Source organism: Aquarana catesbeiana, linkage group LG08 (genome assembly GCF_042186555.1).
Source record: "Aquarana catesbeiana isolate 2022-GZ linkage group LG08, ASM4218655v1, whole genome shotgun sequence".
Taxonomy (NCBI): domain Eukaryota; kingdom Metazoa; phylum Chordata; class Amphibia; order Anura; family Ranidae; genus Aquarana; species Aquarana catesbeiana.
The window spans coordinates 271,687,812-271,711,702 of NC_133331.1; the positions used below are offsets into that span (position 1 = coordinate 271,687,812).

At 44.9% G+C, this 23,891-nt stretch overlaps 2 protein-coding genes across 2 annotated transcripts; one reads left to right on the forward strand and one right to left on the reverse strand.

The window, feature by feature from the left end:
* The first annotated feature begins 5,231 nt into the window (after nucleotides 1-5,231).
* LOC141105383 (histone H3) lies at nucleotides 5,232-5,682 on the forward strand. The gene has a single exon (XM_073595250.1). The coding sequence runs from the start codon at nucleotides 5,268-5,270 to the stop codon at nucleotides 5,676-5,678; it is 411 nt and encodes a 136-aa protein (XP_073451351.1). The 5' UTR covers nucleotides 5,232-5,267; the 3' UTR covers nucleotides 5,679-5,682.
* Nucleotides 5,683-7,149: 1,467 nt separating this feature from the next.
* Nucleotides 7,150-7,841, reverse strand: LOC141105384 (histone H1.01-like). Its single transcript, XM_073595252.1, has one exon. The coding sequence runs from the start codon at nucleotides 7,819-7,821 to the stop codon at nucleotides 7,165-7,167; it is 657 nt and encodes a 218-aa protein (XP_073451353.1). The 5' UTR covers nucleotides 7,822-7,841; the 3' UTR covers nucleotides 7,150-7,164.
* Nucleotides 7,842-23,891: the final 16,050 nt, after the last annotated feature.

The window sequence follows — 23,891 nt, forward strand, 5'->3', positions numbered from 1 at the left end:
TATATACCGCATCCATCTCCAAAACTCACTACATCATCCTGAGTGCTGATTGTACAATCTCTTTATAGATCCATTTTCTACCCAATTGGTTACAACATGGAATCATTTAGCTGTGTTCTTACATTTCTTTAGTAAAGCAGAGAGTAAAGTCAGCTTAGACCTCGCAGGTATTCCTGGAGATTACACGGAGAAGATAACATTCATCACAAACACCAGTTTTTATTAAACATTTTTCATATTAACATTATTTTGAAAAGTAAAAGCAAGAAAATTATTATTTTTTTTGCCGACATCTCCTTTGTGGTGTAAGGCTGAGCGGACCTGATGGGAGACATGAGAAGGGGCGGGGTCTATTCATTTATTACATTGCAGATAATTTCATTTATTTAGAAGCTTTTCAATACTTTGCTGAAGGGAAACTGATGTGATTCATCAGAAGCTCAATATTTTCTTTATTGATTTATAGTACATACCGGTATTTTTTCTGGCATGTCATGATTATATATATATATATATATATATATATATATATATATATATATATATATATATAAAATTTGTTTCAATTTAGTTACACAATCCTATGAAGATCTGATAATGAAATGTATACTAATGTATTTTATTGATTCATTGCACATACTGCATGTATCTGGCCATGTCATGATTGCTACCAGTCCTTTCACTTGTATTTTTATTATTATAGTTGTAATATGGGGAAAATCCATAACTAATACAGATCGGGGGATTCTGAGGACTTGGAATAAAAGAGAAATTATGGAAATATTTTACATGATTTAATAATCTTCGGACTCATTCATTAAAAAAAACAACATAGAATTGTATGAATTTTTAATGTTTTTTTTTAGAGTCTGCAATTTTCAGGTACACATTTATTCTTCCTTTACTATGGTTTCTATTGCTTTTCCGGAGATTACACAATCACCAGTTGCTATTGTTAATAACAATTTCATATTTATGAAGGATTACTAAAGGGGAGGGGGGGACCAATGTGTTACATTTCTGTTTCTAAGACAAAGCCATTCCTTTGACTGTTTTAAAAATATAGTAACAGAGAACACATGGACATGTTTTATATTATTCAACAATCTTCTGAATCCATTTCTCGGATAAATGTCGGATTTGGCGGTATAATAGGGATGATTATTTCTCTGTAACGTTCTTCGCTATTCAGGCGGCAAATTTGAAATCTGAACCAATCAGAACTGTGGGTGTTTCCTTCATGAGCCAATAATGTATGTGATGAGGAAACAAAGAAATGTGTTCTGAGATCTTTCTCAGTTTTCAGCCTAGAAAATACTTGTTCTGTAGACTTTTCATTGATCTCTATAGAAAACATTCTCTATGATTCTGTAGTACAAACCCCCTGAAACAATATATTTCAGTGTGTTTATTAAGTGTCTAGAATGTTCTCCGGAAGAATTTACATTTTTTATCATTCAATTTCTGTGTCAGATTAGCCGATCTGAGATGATTGTAACGTTCCATTAAAAATGAAGCCAATCCGTTCCATACCCCGCCCGCCATAATAGGACAATTCTGAGATCTGTGTTCCTGATCAGTTGGGGGGAGATGATTGTTTTGGTATATAATGAATGATTTCTGATCTGTAATAAATTCAGCAGAACTAAAGTTTGAAGGACAATGACTATCAGTCCATGTAAGATGAGCAGATCCCCCAATAATACATTTCAGGCTCTTTATATGTAGTAATTGTTCTCCCTGTACAACTCTCCTGTATTAGAAGTGTGAATAAATAAGAATGTATTTCCTGTGTAAAGCTATGAGTACAATTGAGGGCTCATTCCATGCGATGTGGTAGACACAATGAGGTGTGTGTGGGCTCTTTGTAGAGAAATGTGGGTGGCTCTGAGAAGAGCCTTTGTGTTGTAAATGAATGGATTTGGGACTAGAAAGGAGTTGTTGGGATTACTTGGATTTGGCGGCGGCCTTGTGGCTCTCGGTCTTCTTGGGCAGCAGCACGGCCTGGATGTTGGGCAGGACTCCTCCCTGGGCGATGGTGACGCCGCCCAGCAGCTTGTTGAGCTCCTCGTCGTTGCGGACGGCCAGCTGGAGGTGTCGGGGGATGATGCGGGTCTTCTTGTTGTCGCGGGCGGCGTTGCCGGCCAGTTCGAGGATCTCAGCCGTCAGATACTCGAGGACGGCGGCCAGATAGACGGGAGCTCCGGCCCCGACCCGCTCGGCATAGTTCCCCTTCCTGAGCAGACGGTGAACACGACCGACTGGGAACTGCAGACCAGCCCGGGATGATCGGGTCTTGGCCTTAGCCCGAACCTTGCCTCCTTGTTTTCCACGGCCAGACATTGTGAGATTTCTGAGATGTCGGATGAAGATGTAAAACTTCTTCCCGCTTCCTTATATTTATACCGTCAATGCTCTGACGTCACACACTGTGATTGGCTACTTTTCAAGCCCGCCAATAGTGTTCTGACTTGTTTCTACACCAATCGGTAAACGAGGAAGGAAAGCATTCCACTCCTCCCCATCACATGACTGAATCCTCCAATAGAAGAGTGAGGAGGGAGGAGACTCATTTGCCTAGGACGCCTATAAAATCAGCACATGAGGGCGGCTCCAGCACACATTCTCTACACACAGCGGAGGAGATCACATTGATCCTGATCATGCCTGAACCAGCCAAGTCCGCCCCGGCGCCCAAGAAGGGCTCCAAGAAAGCCGTGACTAAGAGCCAGAAGAAGGACGGCAAGAAGCGGAGGAAGAGCAGGAAGGAGAGTTATGCCATCTACGTGTACAAGGTGCTCAAGCAGGTCCACCCCGACACCGGCATCTCGTCCAAGGCCATGGGCATCATGAACTCCTTCGTCAATGACATCTTCGAGCGCATCGCCGGCGAAGCTTCCCGCCTGGCCAATTACAACAAGCGCCGCACCATCACCTCCCGGGAGATCCAGACCGCCGTCCGCCTCCTCCTGCCCGGAGAGCTGGCCAAGCACGCCGTCTCCGAGGGCACCAAGGCCGTCACCAAGTACACCAGCGCCAAGTAATCCCCCATCATCATCATCCCAACACAAGACACAAAGGCTCTTCTAAGAGCCACCCACCATTTCCATCAATGAGCTCTCATCACATTTTATCACAATTAGAAATTCTAAATACATTAAATGAAGAATAAACCGATTATGACAATTTTTGTTCAATCTGATGAAGTTGTAAGAGATCCATCCCAATACAAGCTGGTGTTGCAGATTCCCTTTATTCTGGAATTCCTGACATTTTATTTCCTCCTAGACCCAGTCTGTACAATGAATATTGGAGGATCTGATTTGTACAACAATATTGTTGGCTAGTGAGAACAAATCATCCAATCACATTGTATTATCTTCCCCGATCTCCATATAGAAGCATGGATTTTTATAACCACTAGGTGTCAGTGTTGCTCTTCCTTAGAGAATACATGGGAGCTTTTCTTCCCGCAAATTGAAAGCGGATATTTATGTATATAAGGATGACACATACTGTATATAATCTTCTATTGTATACATCATTTTCACCTACACGTTTACTTTCTGTTTTATGTAAGACTGCACAAAGCATGGTAATGTCTGGAGACACATCTACAGGGGGATGCTTACATTCTTGGAATAGTTTAGGGATCATCTGCTTAGAATCATTACTTATACATCACATTGTGTTTGATTCAAATGTGTCATATAACATCTATTTTCTTTATGGGAGTCCAACGATTATACATAATAATCATCTCCTCACCTTAGATCGGGGGGGGGACGGTTTGGATCATCAGCTGGACATACATTGTCTTTCCTGGTCTGTATCTATTTATATAGATGTGTGTATTTTCTCTAATAAAGAGTATTTGGTATATTTCAGGTGCCTCAGATTACAATACACAGATTGCAAAATGGAGATTACAGGGATCATTGTCCCCTTTTATCCCCCCTCCCTCCTCTGTCATCTAATTTACTGAGATATCGGCAAACAATCCAATCTCAATGTTTCTAATTCTTACACTGAGATGGAGTCTCTCATTTTTTTATTATGAAAACATTTCTTTAGATTGTAATTTCATGAGCAGGGTCCTCCTTTTTCTTTTGTATTGAACTGTATTGTGATTGTACTGTCCCCCCTTTTATTGTAAAGAGCTGTGTAAACTGCTGAGTCCGGCACTATATATATTCTCTATGATATTCATGTTATTAATAATAATTAGTGTTAAAGTCGTACAGAGCAGCGCCAAGCAAATCCCCAACACCCCCATCAACCCAACAAGGGATGGTTCTTGTAAAAGCGACTCCCCCACACCATATCAGAGCTGTGATTTCATTGTAAAGTTGAAATGACGAAGATATCATGAGAAATATGGTCCAAAGAATGTTTTTTAGTGAATTATCTGACAAAATCTTTATGTAAATTCATCTGATTGATTATGAAGTCTAGATGTCGCCCTGTGTTCATTCCCTCAAATTCCCCGGTGTGACTTCTAATTCTGTTCCCAGAGATCACGTTGTAATCATCTATTTGTCTTATAAGTGGGATTCGGAAAGAAAACAATGAAATCTTATTGTAGCGCTTCCTAAATCCCCGCACAGAAGTCATTTCTCTTGTCACCAGCAGGTGTCAGTGTTGCTCTTCCATAGAGAATACATTGGAGCAGTTTAGTTGAATTGTATCCACATGGATCTGATAGAAACCAATGAGAACAGCGACCGATCCCAGATGTGTCCGGAGCAGGGAGGACAATGCTGGGGGGACACGATTCATTGTCTGCTCAGCGATCTGTCCCTCCATGTTAGTACAGAATTGTGCTGGATGGAACAAGCTGTACAAGTCACCTTTCTACTTGTTATTTACTAAAGAACGGAATAATCCGATCAGTGAGATCGGAGGAGGATGTTCTGTATTATGGAGACGAGCATTCCAATGTCAGAGCTCCTAATTCTTACACCGAGAAGAGTCTCTAATCTTTGATTATAAAAATATGTCTGAATAATATTTTCCCTTTTTGGTAATATGTGGAGGAACTCCCCTCCCCCACCCCACACAAAGAAGGTAACTCTACTAACACAGATAACGGGCAGATCTTGGCGGGCATTTTAAAAATGGCGCTTTTTTTTTTAAAGTAAACCAATCATGAAAAGGGGTGTGAGTTAGTTGTCCAATCAGAAGGCAGTGATGTGTATAAATAGACGCCGCACAGCCCGTGTTCTCACACTTGTGTTTCTTCTGGAGATTGGAAGCATCGATCAGCCATGGCAAGAACCAAGCAGACCGCTCGTAAGTCCACCGGAGGGAAAGCTCCCCGCAAGCAGCTGGCCACCAAAGCCGCCCGCAAGAGCGCCCCGGCCACCGGCGGAGTCAAGAAGCCTCACCGTTACAGGCCCGGCACCGTGGCTCTCCGAGAGATCCGCCGCTACCAGAAATCCACCGAGCTGCTCATCCGCAAGCTGCCCTTCCAGCGCCTCGTCCGAGAGATCGCCCAGGACTTCAAGACCGATCTGCGCTTCCAGAGCTCCGCCGTCATGGCTCTGCAGGAAGCCTCCGAGGCTTATCTCGTAGGACTCTTCGAGGACACCAACCTCTGCGCCATCCATGCCAAGAGGGTCACCATCATGCCCAAAGACATCCAGCTGGCACGCCGCATCCGCGGAGAGAGGGCCTAATATACCCCCCGACCAACATCCTCATCACCCCCCACACAATACAAAGGCTCTTCTCAGAGCCACCACATCCTCCTCACAAAGAGCTCCATACTATCTCATCACCACTACATCATACAAATACTCCTCACCACATCTCTACACCCCCCATCACACCGCACTCACATCTCTAACATTTCTAAGATGATTACAAAGTAACAATTCACACTTCTCTAGGAAGGAGATCTTTTCTCGTGCCGATCTCTTCTCACCACAATACAATATATAGGAGAGGAGAACAAGACACCTTCCTAGAAAGATTCTCTTCATATCTCTAGACTTCCCTCATCATTACCAGGAGATCGGGAAAGAAAACCTGTTCAAGAGAAATACAAAGTCATCTCCTCCCCTCCTGTACACAGATCCCGGGATCACCTCTTTCTCAGCTCCGGTGTAGAAATCCTACAACTGACTAGTAAGAAATCTCACACTCACTATTCATTCTTCTGTATGAAGACGAGATTTCCTCTCCCCGATCTATCACAGGAATCTCTCCTCTGCTATTCTACAACTTTCTCCAATCTTCCCCTCTCACACACACACCGATCACATTGTTACACCTTCCCATCAGCACATCTTACACTCTTTCTTTATTTCTTCTCACTCATTATCTACAGAAGACAATTATTGGCACCCTGGAGAGAGTTGTACATTTATCATTCCAAGCCTCAAATTATTTGATATGTCAGCAGATAGTGATCTGTACGGTGAGTGTGTGCGGAACACCTTCCACTATCTGTTGTGACAATATGGTGAAAATATGGAATTCTATTCTATGACAGTGAAGAGTCCATTCTCCTCATAACACAATGTTCTTGTTGCTGATCATTCTAACATGTCCGATCAGTACAATGATTTCCCTCATACCGATCACATGAAATATTGAAGATCCTGAACGATCATCTAGAAAGAGGAAGTGTGAATGTCCCCCTCCCCCGGGAGATCCCACAGACTGTGCGGGAATTGTCGGGGACCTCCAGGTCTCCTATCTGCACATGACAGATGTGTGTGGGGTGGGGCCCCTGAAAAGATCCTTTATAGCAGGAAGGATTTCCGATCTACAGGATCTCTAGTAATCATTTGTGGGATTTGTCATAAAATGGAATCTGAGATTCCCTGCAAGGGATGAATGTACAATGTGTGATGGGAACATATCATCTCATCTAGACTGTGTGTAAAGTCTATGCGGCCCCTGGTGGGTTTAGGTAGGTATGTGGGGGGCTTGGTTAGGAGGAGGTGGGTGTGGCTATGTTAGGAGGAGGTGGTGTAGGTAGGTAGGTGTAGCTCTGTTAGGAGGAGGTGGGTGTAGGTAGGTAGGTAGGTGTAGCTCTGTTAGGAGAAGGTAGGTGTAGGTAGGTAGGTGTAGCTCTGTTAGGAGGAGGTAGGTGGCTCTGAGAAGAGCCTTTGGGGGGTGGAGATGAAGGAGTTCTCCGGCTACTGCCGCCTTCCTTTATTTCTTCTTCGGAGCGGCCTTCTTGGGCTTGGCTGCTGTCTTGTGTTTAGCCGCCTTCTTAGCCGGACTCTTGGCGGCTTTTTTCGGCTTGGCTGCAGCTTTGGGCTTCTTGGGGCTCTTTGTCGCCTTCTTGGCGGGAGAAGCTGCAGCCTTTGCCGGTTTCTTGGCGGCCTTCTTGGGGCTCTTGGCTGCTTTGCTGGGGACTTTCTTCTTGGGGGACTTGGCTGGCTTCTTGGCGGCCGCAGGTTTCTTGGGCTTGGCCGCAGCCGATGGCTTCTTCTTGGTGACTTTCTTGGCCTTGTCGCCCTCTTGCTGCTTCTTGTTGATCTTGAAGGATCCGGAGGCTCCATGTCCTTTGACCTGGACGAGGCTCCCCTTAGTCACCAGCGCTCTGATGGCGATCTTGAGGCGGCTGTTGTTCTTGTCCACATCGTATCCTCCGGCGGCCAGGAGCTTCTTGAGGGCGGCCAGGGAGACCCCGCTGCGCTCCTTGGAAGCGGCCACGGCTGTGACGATGAGGTCGGACACGCTGGGACCGGACGGCTTCTTGCTGCCTTTCTTGGCTCCTCCGGCTGCCGCCTTCTTAGTCGCCTTCTTCTTGGCGGCGGGCTCCGCTGGAGGAGTGGGGGATGGGGCGCTCTCAGTCTCCGTCATGATTCTGCAAATATTAGCACTGTAATAGATACAATTGCATTTGTCGCTTTGGCTTATATAGAGACGTTCTGCACTGCTATTGGTCGGCAGAAAGCTTTAGTGCCTACTGCTATTGGTTGCAAATAAGACACGCCCACTGACTTTCACTCCCGAGTTGGGGAATCTTCTCTCTCTTGTTGTGTTTCCCGGGCAGAGAGAAAAACGACTTTTATTGGGAATAGAACGATGTCCGATCTTCATCGGGGACCCGATCTGCTCACTGGACTGTCACTTATCGGGGGGTCACATACAGCTGTCAGGAGCTGCTGAGGAGGCTGAACACAGGGCCTGCAAACACAGCCATCCTCCTGAGTGTGTGTCCCATTCTTCCTTCTATCTTGTTTTCTACACAAATTCTACCCAGAAAACAATCTTCTCACATCTCCCACTAGAATGATCTTCACATTAGATGAGTGAAGAGTGAAGATCAGGAAACATTTCCCTCTAATACAGAACTCTGCTCATCTATAGCTGAGTAGAAGGAGCCTGGAACAAAAACATCAGCCGGTGACATGAGATCCTTGTGTGATGTGATGGCAGAGATTGTTATACATACAAATGTCTCAGCTGATTACACAATGTCATGTTTTATGTGCTATGTATCATTATCTGGTCATCATGATACATAAAGTGTTATCCAGATACTTCGAGTAAGCCGATTGCTACATTTTGCTAAACAGCTACTCAGGAGGAATAATGTTTGTTTCAAATTCTTGTATCTCAAATATCATTTCATGAGTTTATTGATCAAGGAACCAATCCATCAACATTTCATTCCCCAATTTAAACAATCAGTAATAAGAACTTTGCTGATAATCATCATTTTAGCTATCTAATACAATCCGTACCCTGGTAGAGGGCCTACGCCTACTGAGAAGAGTGGCATATACAGCCTACAACTGAACAAGCACCCTTTCCATCATGCTCATGTCCAATGAAAACTGACTGGTCTCTCCAAAATACTTGACCAGGATCCTCCTGATGGCTGCTTTTGATCCTATGTACCCACTTTAAGCTGGGAGACTGCGGCATATTGTTTGTCTTTCTTTTTTTTTTTTTTTCTAGCTACCTACACATTGTTGTCCAGATCTACACCGTACTGATCTGGAATGTTTCTTTGCACCCCAATTATTTAGCACTTATATTCTAACAGTCCATAGTTCTCAATTTTATAAGATACTTTTTTTTAATCAACCCACGGATACCCTTCAACGACCCCTCTAGCCACTTCTGGACCGCCACACGCCAATATACATCCTAACTTTGAAGAGGAATATTGTTGTTATGGCAGCAGCTAGCTGCCATAACCCCGGTATTCTCTTCTTCGGCCGGCAGCTCGCTTTCCGATAATAGTAGTCTTTGTGGCAGATTTACTTTTATTGGTGGCGGGAGAGGGGCCCCCCTCCCGCCACGCTGGTGCCCTCCGTCGGCAGTGGTGGAGGCGATCGGATGCTGTCCCTTGTGTGCCATGGAGATGAGTGAGGGGAAGATGAACCCCACCCGTCTCCATACTATTGTAGGGTGGAAGCGAAGTCAAAACGTCACTTCTGCCCATAGCTCATAAAAGGGACTTTTTTGTTCTTTAAGTGACTTTTTTTTTTTTTTTTTTTTTAATCGCATTTTTGTGTAAATATGAGATCTGAGGCCTTTTTGACCCCAGATCTCATATTTAAGAGGTCCTGTCATGCTTTTTTTTTTTCTATTACAAGGGATGTTTTCATTCCTTGTAATAGGAATACAAGTGACACCTTTCATTTTTTCTTTTAAAGAACAATGTAAAAAAAAAAAAAAATAAATAAATAAAATAAGAATAGGGATGAGCTGAACACCCCCCCCCCCCAGTTCGGGTTGCAGCAGAACATGCAAACAGACCTAAAATTTGTGTGATCACACGAACCCCGTTAAAGTCTATGGGACTCGAACATGAAACATCAAAAGTGCTAATTTTAAAGGCTAATATGCAAGTTATTGTCATAAAAAAGTGTTTGGGGACCTGGGTCCTGCCCCAGGGGACATGTATCAATGCATTTTTTTTATTTTTTTTTAAACGGCAGTTTTTTCAGGAGCAGTGTTTTAATAATACTTAAAGTGAAACAATAAAAGTGTAATATTCCTTTAAATATCTGCCTGGGGGGGGGTGTCTATAGTATGCCTGTAAAGTGGCACAATTTCCCTGTGTTTAGAACAGTACCACAGCATAATGACATTTCTAAAGGGAAAAAAAAAAAGTCATTTAAAACTGCTTGTGGCTGTAATGTAATGTTGCCCCCCCCTCAGCCCATTACCAGGCCCTTTGGGTCTGGTATGGATATTAAGGTGAACCCCGCTATCTAATTAAAAGAAAAAAAAAAAAAAGTGTGAGTCCCACAGGCCCTATATACTCTGAACAGCAGCAGTATACAGGCAGTCCCCAGGTTACAAACAAGATAGGGACTGTAGGTTTGTTCTTAAGTTGAATCTGTTTGTAATTTGGAACAGCTACATTTTGTAAATGTAGCTCCAGCTAAAAAATCTATTTTTAAGCTTTTTGGATAACATGGGGAAGAGTTATCATCACCCCTGTAACATTTGTTTTGCTGTCTGTGCACCTCTTCAGAAGATTTCACCTCACTTTCTGTCCCAATGACAATTGGATTTTGAAACTTTTGGGTCATTAGGGAAACAAGGATTGGTGATAAAGCATGAGTGGGGAGACACCTTTTTCCCATAATAACACTTACAGGAGAGAATTTCTCTTCCTAGGGGTAGATTTCCTCTCATTGTTGTCTCATTCCATTTCTAAGTAGAAGTTGTTTGTAAGTTGGATGTTTGAAAACATGGGACCTCCTGTATATACTATACGGCCTGCCCTATACACTCTGCAGAAATTTGGGCCTTAGGTGCTGGTGGTACCAGAACATTGTAAGCCCTCACAGTTACTCCTGGTGGACGCTGGAAAGGGCCCTGCTGTGAAATATTATATCAATAATTGTAATTACATGCCCCTGTTAAACAGGGGCAGAAAAATTGGGCCTTAGGCAGTGGTGGTGGTGGTGGTTGTGGTGGTACAACACTGTAAAGCCTCACAGATACTTTTGTTGAGCGCAGGAACAGGCCCTGCTGTGAAATATTAGATCAAAAATTGTAATTTTTTGCAAAGTAGATGTAACAATGACAATGTATACATAACATACAACACAATACTCAATTACTAAGGCAGCCAATGGAAGGAAATACATTGGATGAACAAAATATCTCTTACAAGGGTGATATAACAATGCAGCCCTGGTACATTTAAAGACGTAACCTTATAGTGCACACTATGCACCTTCCTCTTATGTAATTGGAAGATCTAGCTAGGAAGAAGAGGAGATAGGAATACCAGGGGCCCTAGACAAGATAAAAAAAAAAAAATTCACATTGTGTAGAACCTTTAATCTCAGGGTATAATGTTACTCTCAGGACATGCATTATAACTTATACTGTCTGTTAATCCTTCCCGAAGAGGGTTCCCCCAGAATAAATAAGTCGCCAGGCAGGAGGGGGCAAAACGCTCCGACCTCCCGCGCCTGTTGTTCAGTTTGGCTGGGAACCTAAGTATTTTACCACATAAGATGGACAGCCTGAAAGGAATTTCAACAGGGATGCTCCCCCTGAGCAGGCCCCCAAGATCATCACCCCACCCCAATGGGAACACACTGTGGGGTGTGAGAGCACCAGGAGCCCTCCCGGGTGAGGCAACCCCTTATCACCCATCGGTTCCCCTGGGGAGCCGCTCCCGCCAGGAAGATCCCCAGGCGTCGCAACCCCCAGGATGGAGCCAACGGTCTCATTGCCCGGGTTAGAGAAATAAAAGTGACTGGCTGTCCCCTATGCTAGGTTACCAAACTAACAGTTGAGGACAATCTATGTAAGGCTTATGGAAAGATCTAAGCCTTGTAAAACTAAAATCTGATGTTAGAGAGTGTGAGGAAGAAGAGGGGAAAGAGAGTGAAAGAGGAGCAAGAAGGAGGAAGAAAGAAGAGGGAAGAGGAAGGGAGTTGGGGTGAGGTATGTGAGGAAGGAGTGTAGTCTCGCTGAACTCCCCCCTACATTAGTAGATGACCTGGGTAAAGTGGGACTCGGACATACTTGGCCCAAGGTTCCCAGATCCCTTCAAAGCGTTGGACTTTATCACGCAGTTTCGCCACCATTTGTTCCTGTGACATTATCCACAAAATCTTCTGCTTGGTGGCCGAAATGGACACTGAGGGGTTTTTCCAGGCTTTTGCTAGTGTGATTTTGGCTCCCAAACACATAAAGAAGATAAGTTGTTGTGTGGTTTTAGGTGTGTTGTGTACTTTGCGGTTTAGCAAGATGTATGTGGGGTCCTGTGGTACATCTATCCCAGAGACTCTCCGCAGAAGATGGAGAAATTGATTCCAGTAGCTCCGTATGTGGGGGCACGTCCACCAGATATGATGCATCGTGCCCATATGACCACAGCCTCTGTAACATAGAGGGGAGGAGTCTGGGAATATCCTAGAGAGCCTGGCTGGGACATAGTACCATTTAGTGAAAACTTTAATGTTAGCCTCTATCAAAGCAATATTTAAGATACCTTTAGATGATCTGCTGAAGGCTTGGAACCACATGTCAGGATCCCACTGGATGTCCAGGTCCAACTCCCAGGATCGTGCGTATGCCGGGACATCTGTCCTATCTGCCAGGAAAAGGTAGATAATGGAGATCCCACCTTTTTGTGAGCCTATCGAGGAGCACCATTGTTCATCCATCGTGACCTTAGGAGTGTTCAATTTGTCAGTCCAAAGAGAGCAAAGGATGTGCCGTATTTGCGACAGTCTGAAGGTTTCTGAGGCTGGCATTTCCAGTGTACTCAGGCAATGGCCCAATGAGATAGGGCCGTTAGGTGTAAAGAAATGGCCTATCCTGAAGAGGCCTTTGTTCAGCCACCAATGAAATGCATATATATTCATCCCAGGGGGAAAGTCGGGGTTGTGAAACAGGTGTGTGAGAGGCCTTAAGGGAGATATCAAGTTGGCACTTTTGTGTAATGGATCACGGAGGGCTAAGGAGTGAGATAAGGTAGGGGCTAAAATAGCCGGTCTATGTTTAGGAGGTCTCCCTGCTAAAAAGTTGAGTGTGAAATGTGGGACGGATTGCCTCTCAAGGGGGATCCAAGTCCTCCTCTTCCTCCCGCTGTTTTGCCTCAAGTGCCCTCTCCATTATTCCATGAAGCGTGTGCTCCAACAGGAAGACAAGAGGGAAAGTATCACTGATTCATGCACTGTCACTGCTCACCATCCTCGTGGCCTCCTCAAATGGTGGCAGGACAGTGCATGCAACCATGATCAGTAGCCACTGGTGTGACAAAAAAAGCCAAGCTCCCCTGACCCTGTCCTGGTGCCATACTCACACAGGTACTCATTGATGGCCCTCTGCTGTGTGTGCAGCCGCTGCAGCATTGCCAACGTCGAGTTCCACCTGGTGGGCATGTCACAAATGAGGTGGTTCTTGGGCAGGTTGCATTCTCTTTGAATGTCAGCCCGCCGAGCACTGGCATTATATGACCGGCGGAAATGACCACAGACTTTTCTGGCCTGCCTCAGGAAATCCTGGAAGCCCGGGTACCTGCTCAAGAACCGCTGCACCACCAAATTCAGGATGTGAGCCAAACAGGAAACATAGGTCAAGTGTCCCTGTCGGAGGGTGGAGAGGAGGTTGTGCCATTGTCACATACAACCATTCCTGGCTGAAGCTGGCGTGGCGTCAACTACCTGTGAGCCAGCCCCTGCAGAGCTGACAGAATCTCTGCCCCAGTATGGCTCCTGTCCCCTAAGCAGACCAACTCAAGCACTGCATGGCATCTTTTTGCCTGCGTACTTGCATAGCCCCTTGAACGCCTACGGAGCACCGCTGGTTCAGAGGAGAAATCTGCAGAGGAAGAGGCCATAGAGGAAGAAGAAGAGGAGGGGGTGGAGGAGAGAGCTGTGGCAGAATCACCACTAGCATTTTGGAGGCGTGGTGGCGGAACAAGCTCCAACAATACTGAACCCTGTCCTGCATCCTTCCCAGCTGCCAGCAGAGTTACCCAGTGTGCCGTGAAAGCAAGGTAATGTCCCTGTCCATGCCTGCTGGACCATGAGTCAGCAGTAATATGCATCTTACTGCTGACTGCCCTGTCCAACAAGGCCAAGACATTGCCTTCCACATGCTGGTAGAGAGCCACAATGGCCTTCTGTGAAAAGAAATGGCATTTGGGAACCTGCCACTGAGGTACCGCACATTCCACAAATTCACAAAAGGGGGCAGAGTCTACCAGCTGAAAAGGCAGCAGTTGCAGTGCTAGAAATTTGGCCAAGCTAGCATTCAGACGCTGAGAATATGGATGGCTGGGACCAAATTTCTTTTGACGGTTTAGCAACTGGGGTAGGGAAATTTGCCTGCTAAAATCCGATGTTGGTGTACCGCTAGCAGATTGGCCTCAAGTACTTGAGACACCTATTTCTATACCTTCATTCCTCTCAGTGAAGGTTTCTGAGAGGACTGGAGGTATAGAAGGGTTGGAGATCCCAGCTGATGAGGAGCAAGGAGAGGTCCACCTTGTTCTTTGATGTGGGTCTTTTAAGTGCTGTTGCCAACGGACTGCGTGGGAGGTCGTCATATGTCTGGTCAAGCATGTGGTGCCCAAGTGTCTGCTGTTTTGGCCACGCTTGATGCACTTCAGACATTTGTTGCAAACAGCAATGGTGCGATCTGCTGCACATGTGTCAAAAAAGGCCCACACTAATGAACTTTTCAAAATATGCGGGGAGTCAGCAGTGCCCTGCATCTGCTTAGCTCTGCGGTGTGATGCAATAGGGTGGCTGCCCTTAAGCTGCCCCCTGGAGGGCATCCTACCTCGTTGGAGATGTGCCTCCTCCTCCTCTCTTCTATCAGGCACCTAAGTAGAGTCAGTGACCTCATCATCCCCTCCCTCCTCATAACTGGAGCAAACTTGGCAGTATGCTGCAGGTGGGGGAACATGACTGCTAGTTTCTTGACCTTCTTGGGCACCCTCTCTCTCTAGGCTGATGTTACTCCCTTCCTCAACCTGGGTACTCCTTTGTGCATGATGGTGGGGCTACGGAAGGAGTGACTGTTGACATGGAGCTGATGGAATAGGCCACTTTGGCAGCTGCATTGGCAGGCAAACTACTCTGAGCCTGGGTGACAGAGGACGAGGAGGATGAGGACGGCTTTGTTATCCATTCCACCAACTCTTCTGCATGTTGTGGCTCGATAACACGGCCAGCTGCAGGAAAAAAGGACAAGCTTGCCCCACGGCCATGTGCTGAGGATGCACCGTGTCCACAACCAGCACTGCCGACTGTAGACACAGAGCCTGCTTGCCCTCTTATATTGGCCTGTGAGCGTCTGCCTCTCCTTGCTGGCCTTCCGGACATGCTGTAAATTCTGATTACCAAAACAAAACTACACTGTATTGTGTACTGTGTACACCACCAGGAAAGTAGTAGCAACTGCACTAGGGGTGCACAGTACTGTGTACACCAACAGAAGTATAATAACAACTATGGGTACACTGTATGTATTGTGTACACCACCAGGAAAGTAGTAGCAACTGCACTAGGGGTGCACATTACTGTGTACACCAACATAAGTTTAATAACAACTATGGGTGTACTGTATTGACCACCAGAAAAGTATGAGCAACTGCACTATGGGTGCACAGCACTGTACACTGTGTACACCGCCTGAAGTATATTAGAAACGGTACACAGTATATCTGACTGTATATATATATATATATATATATATATATATATATATATATATATATATATATATATATATATATATATATATATATATATATATATATATATATATATATATATATATATATATATATATATATTACACTGCAGCTAACTGAATAATCTGCCTTCTGCCTGCCTGCTCAATATGAATGACGCTCTCTCTCCATCCACGCCAATGACACACTACACAAGGCCGACGTGCAGGCGGCCTTATATAGTGTGGGGCGTGAACTTAGTCCCCCTGAGCCATGATTGGCCAAAGGCACCCTGCCTTTGGCCAATTATGGCTCTCTTAGCTGAGGGTGCTGTGATTGGCCAAAGCATGCAGGTCATGGTGCATGCTCTGGCCAATCATCATACAGCAATGCACTGCGCTCCCGCAGTAGATTATGGGCCGTTATGCGCCGCTCAAATTTGGAGCAAATGGCCCATAATGTTCAGTTTTCGACGAACGGTCGAACAGCCAATGTTCGAGTCGAACTCATGTTCGACCTGAACAGAAAGCTTATTCCTAAATAAGAAAAAAAAAAAAAATGCTTTAAGCGCTCCCCGTCCCGCAGAAGCGAGCACATACATGAGTAGCGCCCACATATGAAAATGGTGATCAAACCACAAATGTGAGGTATTGCCGTGATCGGTAGAGTAAAAACAATAATTTTAGCCCGAGGCCTCCTCTGTAACTCAAAACATGCAACCTGTAGAATGTTTTTAAACATCGCCTATGGAGATTTTTAAGGGTAAAAGTTTGTCGCTATTCCACGAGCGGGAGCAATTTTGAAGCATGACATGTTTAGTATCATTTTACTCGGCATAACATTTTTTATTACAATATAAAAAATTGGGCTAACTCTACTGTGGTCTTATTTTTTAATTCAAAAAAGTGTATTTTTTTCCCCAAAAAAAGTGCGCTTGTAAGACCGCTGCACAAATACAGTCTGACTGAAAGTATTGCAATGACCGCCATTTTATTCTCTAGGGTGTTAGAAAAAAATGTCTAATGTTTGGGGTTCTAAGTAATTTTCTAGAAAAAAAAAAAAAAATCTGTTTTTAACTTGTAAACAACAAATCTCAAAAAGAGTCTTGGTCCTTAAGTGGTTAGAGACTTTGGACCAACTACTAACGCCCTTCAGAGTATATTTCTCTGAGCACCTGTTTACAATGGCTTGAAGAAGTATTCATACCCCTTGAAATTTTCCACATTTTGTCATGTTACAACCAGAAATGTAAATATATTTTATTGGCCTTTTGCTGCAATTACAGCTGCAAGTCATTTTGGGGAGGTCTCTACCAGCTTTGCACATCTAGAGAATGACATTTTTTTGACCATTCTTCTTTGCAAAATAGCTCAAGCTCTGTCAGATTGGATGGAGAGCATCTGTGAACAGCAAGTCTCGCCACAGATTTTCAGTTGGATTTAGGTCTGGACTTTGACTGGGCCATTCTAACACATGAATATGCTTTGATCTAAACCATTCCATTTTAGCACTGGCTGTATGTTTAGAGTCATTGTCCTGCTGGAGTTGAACCTCCGCCCCAGTCTCAAGTCTTTTTGCAGACTTTGTTTGATTGATTACGGGTGGCGATGGTTAAGGCTTCTTTGTTGTCAAAGTAGTGAAACCTGACAATCACATCCCCTGGGTTGGCTCCAGCCAGAGGTTTAGGGGGAGGAGAACACTGAGGCGTAATTCTTCCTTTGGTCTCTGATTTTTCCCATGGGGTGCACGCTCACTATGGGAGGCTGAGGAGATGACTCCTATGGCTGGTGTTGTTTCAGAACGGTTAACTGGAGTCTCGGAGAGACGGAGGGGAGCAAAGTATTAGGCTTACATGCCTGTCACATTTAGAGGCTGTGTATGTTTCCGATAGGCCATTTTTTAGAGATGCGGATCGGGGGGTGGGGGTGGGGGGGGGGTGTATCCATAATGTGTCCGGTGTTGGAGCAGGGCTGCACGCCTGAAGAGGGGCAGCAGGCAGGTACCGGGTCTCGGAGAAACAGGCTGGAGGGGGCAGTGATGCCAATCTAGCAGTGCGGGGTCGGGATTTTTTTCAGGGCCTGATTTCTGTATGAGTGGGGGTTCAGGGAGGATGGCACAGTGTAGCTAGGGTACAGTACCTGGGTGTGTAGGGTCTGTCCTGAACGTTAGGCCCCAAGATGGCGGCCGGCTCTGAATGACCAAAAACAGCCTTTCTTTGGTCTTTTGGTGGTTGTTAGGGGGTTGCGTATTGGCCAGTAATCTCCCGGAGATGCCCACTTTGGATGTGGGTAGATTGATTGCCCCCCATACCGCCGAGCGCGGCACTCGAGCCCAGGGACGTTGGAGGCTTCACAGGCCTCAAGACGGCGGTAGGCCGTGGGTGTTCTGAAGGGCCTGGTATGGAATTTAGGGGGACCCCCCACGTAATTTTTTTTTTAATTTTTGTTCGGGGTTCCCCTGTGGGGAATTTCCATGCCATTTTTATCAATGAACTTTTATGTGTATTGTCGGACTGGCAATTCATTAATAGCCGCAATTAGTTTGAAATGGCTTTTTTTCCTTTGAAATGTAATTTTGCTTTCAGACTGTTTTAAACATGGGAAACATGCACCCCTTTACAGGCATACTATAGACACCCCCCAGGTACGAAATTTAAAGGGATATTACATTTTTATTGTTTCACTTTAAGCATTATTAAAATCACTGCTCCCGAAAAAACGGCCATTTTTAAAACTTTTTTTTGCATTGATCCATGTCCCCTGGGGCAGGACTCAGGTCCCCAAACACTTTTTATGACAATACCATGCATATAAGCCTTTAAAATTATCACTTTTGATTTCTCCCATAGACTTTTAAAGGGTGTTCCGTGGCATTCGAATTTGCCGCAAACACCCCAAATTGTTCGCTGTCCGGCAAACTGGCGAACAGCCGATGTTCGAGTCGAACATGAGTTCGACTCGAACTCGAAGCTCATCCCTACTCATCACCTTTAAGATACTAAAGAGAATTAAACCCCTTCTTCACTCGGTAGAACTTGTAGACACCTGGCGCTTTTTACATCCGGATGGTAGAGACTTCTCCTTTAATTCAATTCCACACAAGCGCCACTCAAGGATTGATTATATTTTCATTACACAAAGGGACCTTCACTTAGTCTTCAGAAGCCCATATAGGGATCCAGACAATTTATGACCATGCCCCAGTTTCCATTACTCTAAATCTTGCAGAATCCCCCCCCCCCCCCCCCCCAAAAAAAAAAAAAAAATCTGAAATGTGGAGACTAAATTCCTCTCTCTTAACAGATCCTGTCTTGCTCTCCAAACTGAACAAATCCTTAAAAGACTTCTTTAGAATCAATGTGACCCCAGGTATGGACCCGCTGACGGTTTGGGAGGCTCACAAGTGCTCCATCAGAGGTGAATTGATCAAATGGGGATCACAAAGAAAGAAAGTTTAGGACAGGGAAATTTCACACCTAAGAACCACCATGGCCACACAGAACATTACAGGAATCCAGAACAAAGGGGGCAAAATTGACAGGACAACTGACAAAATAACGCAACATTTTCACAAGTTTTATACCAATCTCTACAATCTCCCAACTCCACACAGACCATCAGACTTATCAGACAATAGGCTGAAGGTGATACAAGAATTTCTGAGGGATTCAGGCCTCCCTTCCCTCAGGGCAGAGGATATTACTCAACTTGAAAGTCCCATAGATTCCTCTGAACTCATGCTGGCGATTAAAGACCTAAAAACGGACAAAAGTTACTGGATCTTGAGGATGGATCACTGGCTAGAGCTTGCACAGTATGCAATTGAGCTACTGGCCTGTCCTGCATTCAGCGTTCTATCTGAACGCACATTTAGTGCTGCTGGAGGCTTTGTAACCAATCACAGAGTGTGCCTGTCCACAAACTCGGTTGATCGGCTCACCTTTATAAAAATGAATCAGTCTTGGATCACCATCTACCAAGCACCTGATGCTTTATGTAATTGTTAGTGGAGGAAATCAGATTGCAGAGTGTATGGGGTGCACACATTGTGGTTTGCAAGTTTACCACTGAAGCCCCACACCTCTATATGGAATGTTTTGAAGTAGTAAAAACCTGACAGAGGTTGTAACCTTTTCTCATGTAAATCCAAAACTTTAACCACTTACGGACCGCCCGCCCTCCTTATACAGCGGCTGTTTGAAGGAGAATATCTTTGTTATGGCAACAGCTAGCTGCCATAACCCCAGTATCCCCGTCTTCAGCGGGCCCTCCACTACAAGATAAAAGTGGTCTCTGCGGCAAATTCGCCACAATTGGGGGGGTGGGGCACAGCATAATGTCCCCCCTAGGGTAATACCATTGCGCCTACCCCGTCCTCCAACGCTGTATTCTGTGAAACACAGAACACAGCAGGGACCTGAGGGGACACGCAGCGTGACTCGCGCATGCGCAGTAGGGAACCATGAAGTGAAGCTGCATGGCTTCACTTCCTTATTCCCTTACCGAGAGCCGAAGGATGGGTCGGCTTTGGCTGCCGACATCATGGGCTCCCTGCACAGGTAAGTGTTCATATATTAAAAGTCAGCAGCTGCAGTATTTGTAGCTGCTGGCTTTTTTTTTTTTTTTTTTCAGCGGACTTCTGCTTTAAATGGTTAAAAGAAAAAATAAATGTTTGGGCTGAACATTCACTTTGATTGCAATATGCGCATCTAGGTTTTTTTTTTACTCAATTGAACCTCTTTTTAACACTTTACGTTTTTAATCCCCTAATGATGATAATACAATTATAAAAGTTTTCAGACACTGGGGGGAATGATGGGAATAAAATGGTTTCCAGGATTGGAGATCATGTGTAAGTTCACCTATAAATGTGTAGATATTAGTAAAGGTGATAAACATGTCCAATGCCCTAGGGACAATTATCTTCCTCTACCTTCTATAAAGGACTGTGTGCTGTCCGAGGTGATATTGTCATCAGATTTGTATGTAGCTGATACTTTGTATTTATTTGTGTCATTTACCTATCAGGCAGCTTATAGCTTTATCTTTGTACATTGATCTGCTGTTGATGATTGAAATAGATACAAATAGACGAAGATTTGGCTGGGCTGATAGAGTAGATACAATGTTTCATTTTCTTGCTCCATTGTGTTGTGGGTTAAGAACACCACGATCTTCTTAACTTGTGATTTCAGATAAAGTAACAATGTAAGGCGGGAGATTGTGGAGGATCTTTTATTGTAACAATGTGTGAGTGCGGCATAAGTGTTTATTCAGCTCTGCCACCTTGTGGTCATTCCTGGTAGAACACTTGGGTGTGTGTGCAGTACAAGGAGGTGAATAGGGAATGTATACAGCCAGAAAGTGGAGATGATCTCCGCAATCCATAGAGAATCAGGATGGGAATAAAAGGAAGGTTTATTCATCCCCCTCCCAATCTGACCGACCTACTCCTCCTCTAAAGATCCTTCTTATTAGGATTATTAAACGCCCACTACTCTGATTGGCTCAGAGTTCAAGTTCCTGGTTTCAAATTTTCCCCGCCTAAATAGTGAAGAACGTTACAGACAAATAATCAGCCCCTATTATACCGCCAAATCCGACACTGAGACCTGAGATCATCAGATGAGACATTTATCCGAGAAATATTATCAATGCTTTATGTCTGAAATTAATAAAAAATTGATTCTGAAGATCACGGAATAATGTAAAATATTTCCATATGTTCTCTTATTTCAAGTCCTCAGAATGCAGAACATGATAGCGAGATGACTTCTCTCATAGATCTCTACCTTTCTATATGATGATGGGAAATAAAGTATTCCACGTTTCATCATTAGATCTGTATAGGATCAGGGAACTGACCTCTATCAGATATGTACCAGTTACAGATCTCCCCCATAGTAAAACTAGAATAAATTAATTTGGATGGATTTATTCTCACTATAATACATCCTCAAATTAATAATTTGCCATCAGATTGTACAAACCTCATTTTATAGATAATCTGTTAATTCTTCATTTATAACGGGTTAAGAATTGTGATAAAACGTGTTGATAACTCATTGATGGAAATGATGGGTGGCTCTTAGAAGAGCCTTTGTGTCTTGTGTTGGGATGATGATGATGGGGGGGATTACTTGGCGCTGGTGTACTTGGTGACGGCCTTGGTGCCCTCGGAGACGGCGTGCTTGGCCAGCTCTCCGGGCAGGAGGAGGCGGACGGCGGTCTGGATCTCCCGGGAGGTGATGGTGCGGCGCTTGTTGTAATGAGCCAGGCGGGAAGATTCGCCGGCGATGCGCTCGAAGATGTCATTGACGAAGGAGTTCATGATGCCCATGGCCTTGGACGAGATGCCGGTGTCGGGGTGGACCTGCTTGAGCACCTTGTACACGTAGATGGCATAACTCTCCTTCCTGCTCTTCCTCCGCTTCTTGCCGTCCTTCTTCTGGCTCTTGGTCACGGCTTTCTTGGAGCCCTTCTTGGGCGCCGGGGCGGACTTGGCTGGTTCAGGCATGATAAGAGTTAACGATATCTTCTCCGCTCTGTGAAGGGAAAATGTGCTGGAGCCGCTCTCATGTGCTCCTTATATAGGCGTCCTATGCAGATGAGCCTCATCCCTCTCCTCACTCTTCTATTGGAGGATTCAATCATGTGATGGGGATTGACGTCATGCTTTCTTTTCTCCTTTACAGATTGGTTTAGAGACAAGCCAGGACACTATTGGCTGGATTGAAACAGGACCAATCACAGCGTGTGACGTCAGAACACTGAGTGTATAAATGAAGGGGAGTGGCTGTGGGGCGATATTCTCTAGTCTCGATCATCCAGTGACAATGTCAGGACGCGGCAAACAAGGAGGCAAGGTTCGGGCTAAGGCCAAGACCCGATCATCCCGGGCTGGTCTGCAGTTCCCAGTCGGTCGTGTTCACCGTCTGCTCAGGAAGGGGAACTGGAAGGGGAACTATGCCGAGCGGGTCGGGGCCGGAGCTCCCGTCTATCTGGCCGCCGTCCTCGAGTATCTGACGGCTGAGATCCTCGAGCTGGCCGGCAACGCCGCCCGCGACAACAAGAAGACCCGCATCATCCCCCGACACCTCCAGCTGGCCGTCCGCAACGACGAGGAGCTCAACAAGCTGCTGGGCGGCGTCACCATCGCCCAGGGAGGAGTCCTGCCCAACATCCAGGCCGTGCTGCTGCCCAAGAAGACCGAGAGCCACAAGGCCGCCGCCAAATCCAAGTAATCATCCCAATTCATCCACCTCTATTACCCAACACAACGGCTCTTTTCAGAGCCACCCACCTCTCCATACAAAGAGCCCGACATATATTGTTTTGTTGCCTAGTCTCCAATGTTTTTATTGTGATTAATCGATCACTCTGAAAGCAAACACTTTGTATTCTTCACACTTTTTACAGGTCAGTAGTAAAGTGGGAAGATTCAGCCGCATTATACCTCTCCATACAAAGACACACATACATTGTTATCGGGGATCTGATTGTATGTTCTATTTGCAGTTATTTCATGGTAGTTTATAGAACAAAGTGATCTGATTACAGGGAAGGATCTTCATTGCTCTCCTTTGAGTCCTGATGGATGATTAGATTTCATTCAATACCAAACAAGAATTCCTCCAACTGAAAAGGAACACAGATCTCCTCACCTCCTTCATCAGAGGAAGAAAAACTTCTGAAGGAATCTGCAAGAACTGTGATTGGCTCAACTTTCTAATTTCTTCCTACAAATTGATCTCAGGAATTCAATAGACCGTTACAGTCATCTCCGATCCACTTAGCCGACCCTTCCGGGGACATTGATCAACGGCCCCCTTCATTTCAGGGGAATTATTTACCAAGAATAAGAAATACGTTGGAAATTATACTTTCCAAATTGTTTTGGTTTGACATCCGAATACAGAATTCGCCCTGCTATAGAGATGAATGGAAAGTCTACTGAACAAGTGTTTTCTGGGCGGGAAACAGATCTCGGAATTCATTTCTTTGTAGTCCTCGTAAGAAGACTATTTTCTGGCTGATGCAGGAACCGCCCACAGCTGTGATTGGCTCAGATTTCAAATTTGCCCGCCTGAATTGTGTAGATCGTTACAGATAAATATTCATATCTTTAATACCGCCAAATCCGACACCGAGGAGATGATCAGATGACACATTTATCGGAGAAATATGATTAGCACTCTAATGTTCATTAGTCCGGAATAATTAGGAAAGGATTGTGTTTGTTATTGAACCATGAGAAA

Bases quoted from the DNA above. Each gene is read 5' to 3' on its own strand.
- LOC141105384 (XM_073595252.1), bottom strand. From the start codon at position 7,821: ATGACGGAGACTGAGAGCGCCCCATCCCCCACTCCTCCAGCGGAGCCC.
- LOC141105383 (XM_073595250.1), top strand. From the start codon at position 5,268: ATGGCAAGAACCAAGCAGACCGCTCGTAAGTCCACCGGAGGGAAAGCT.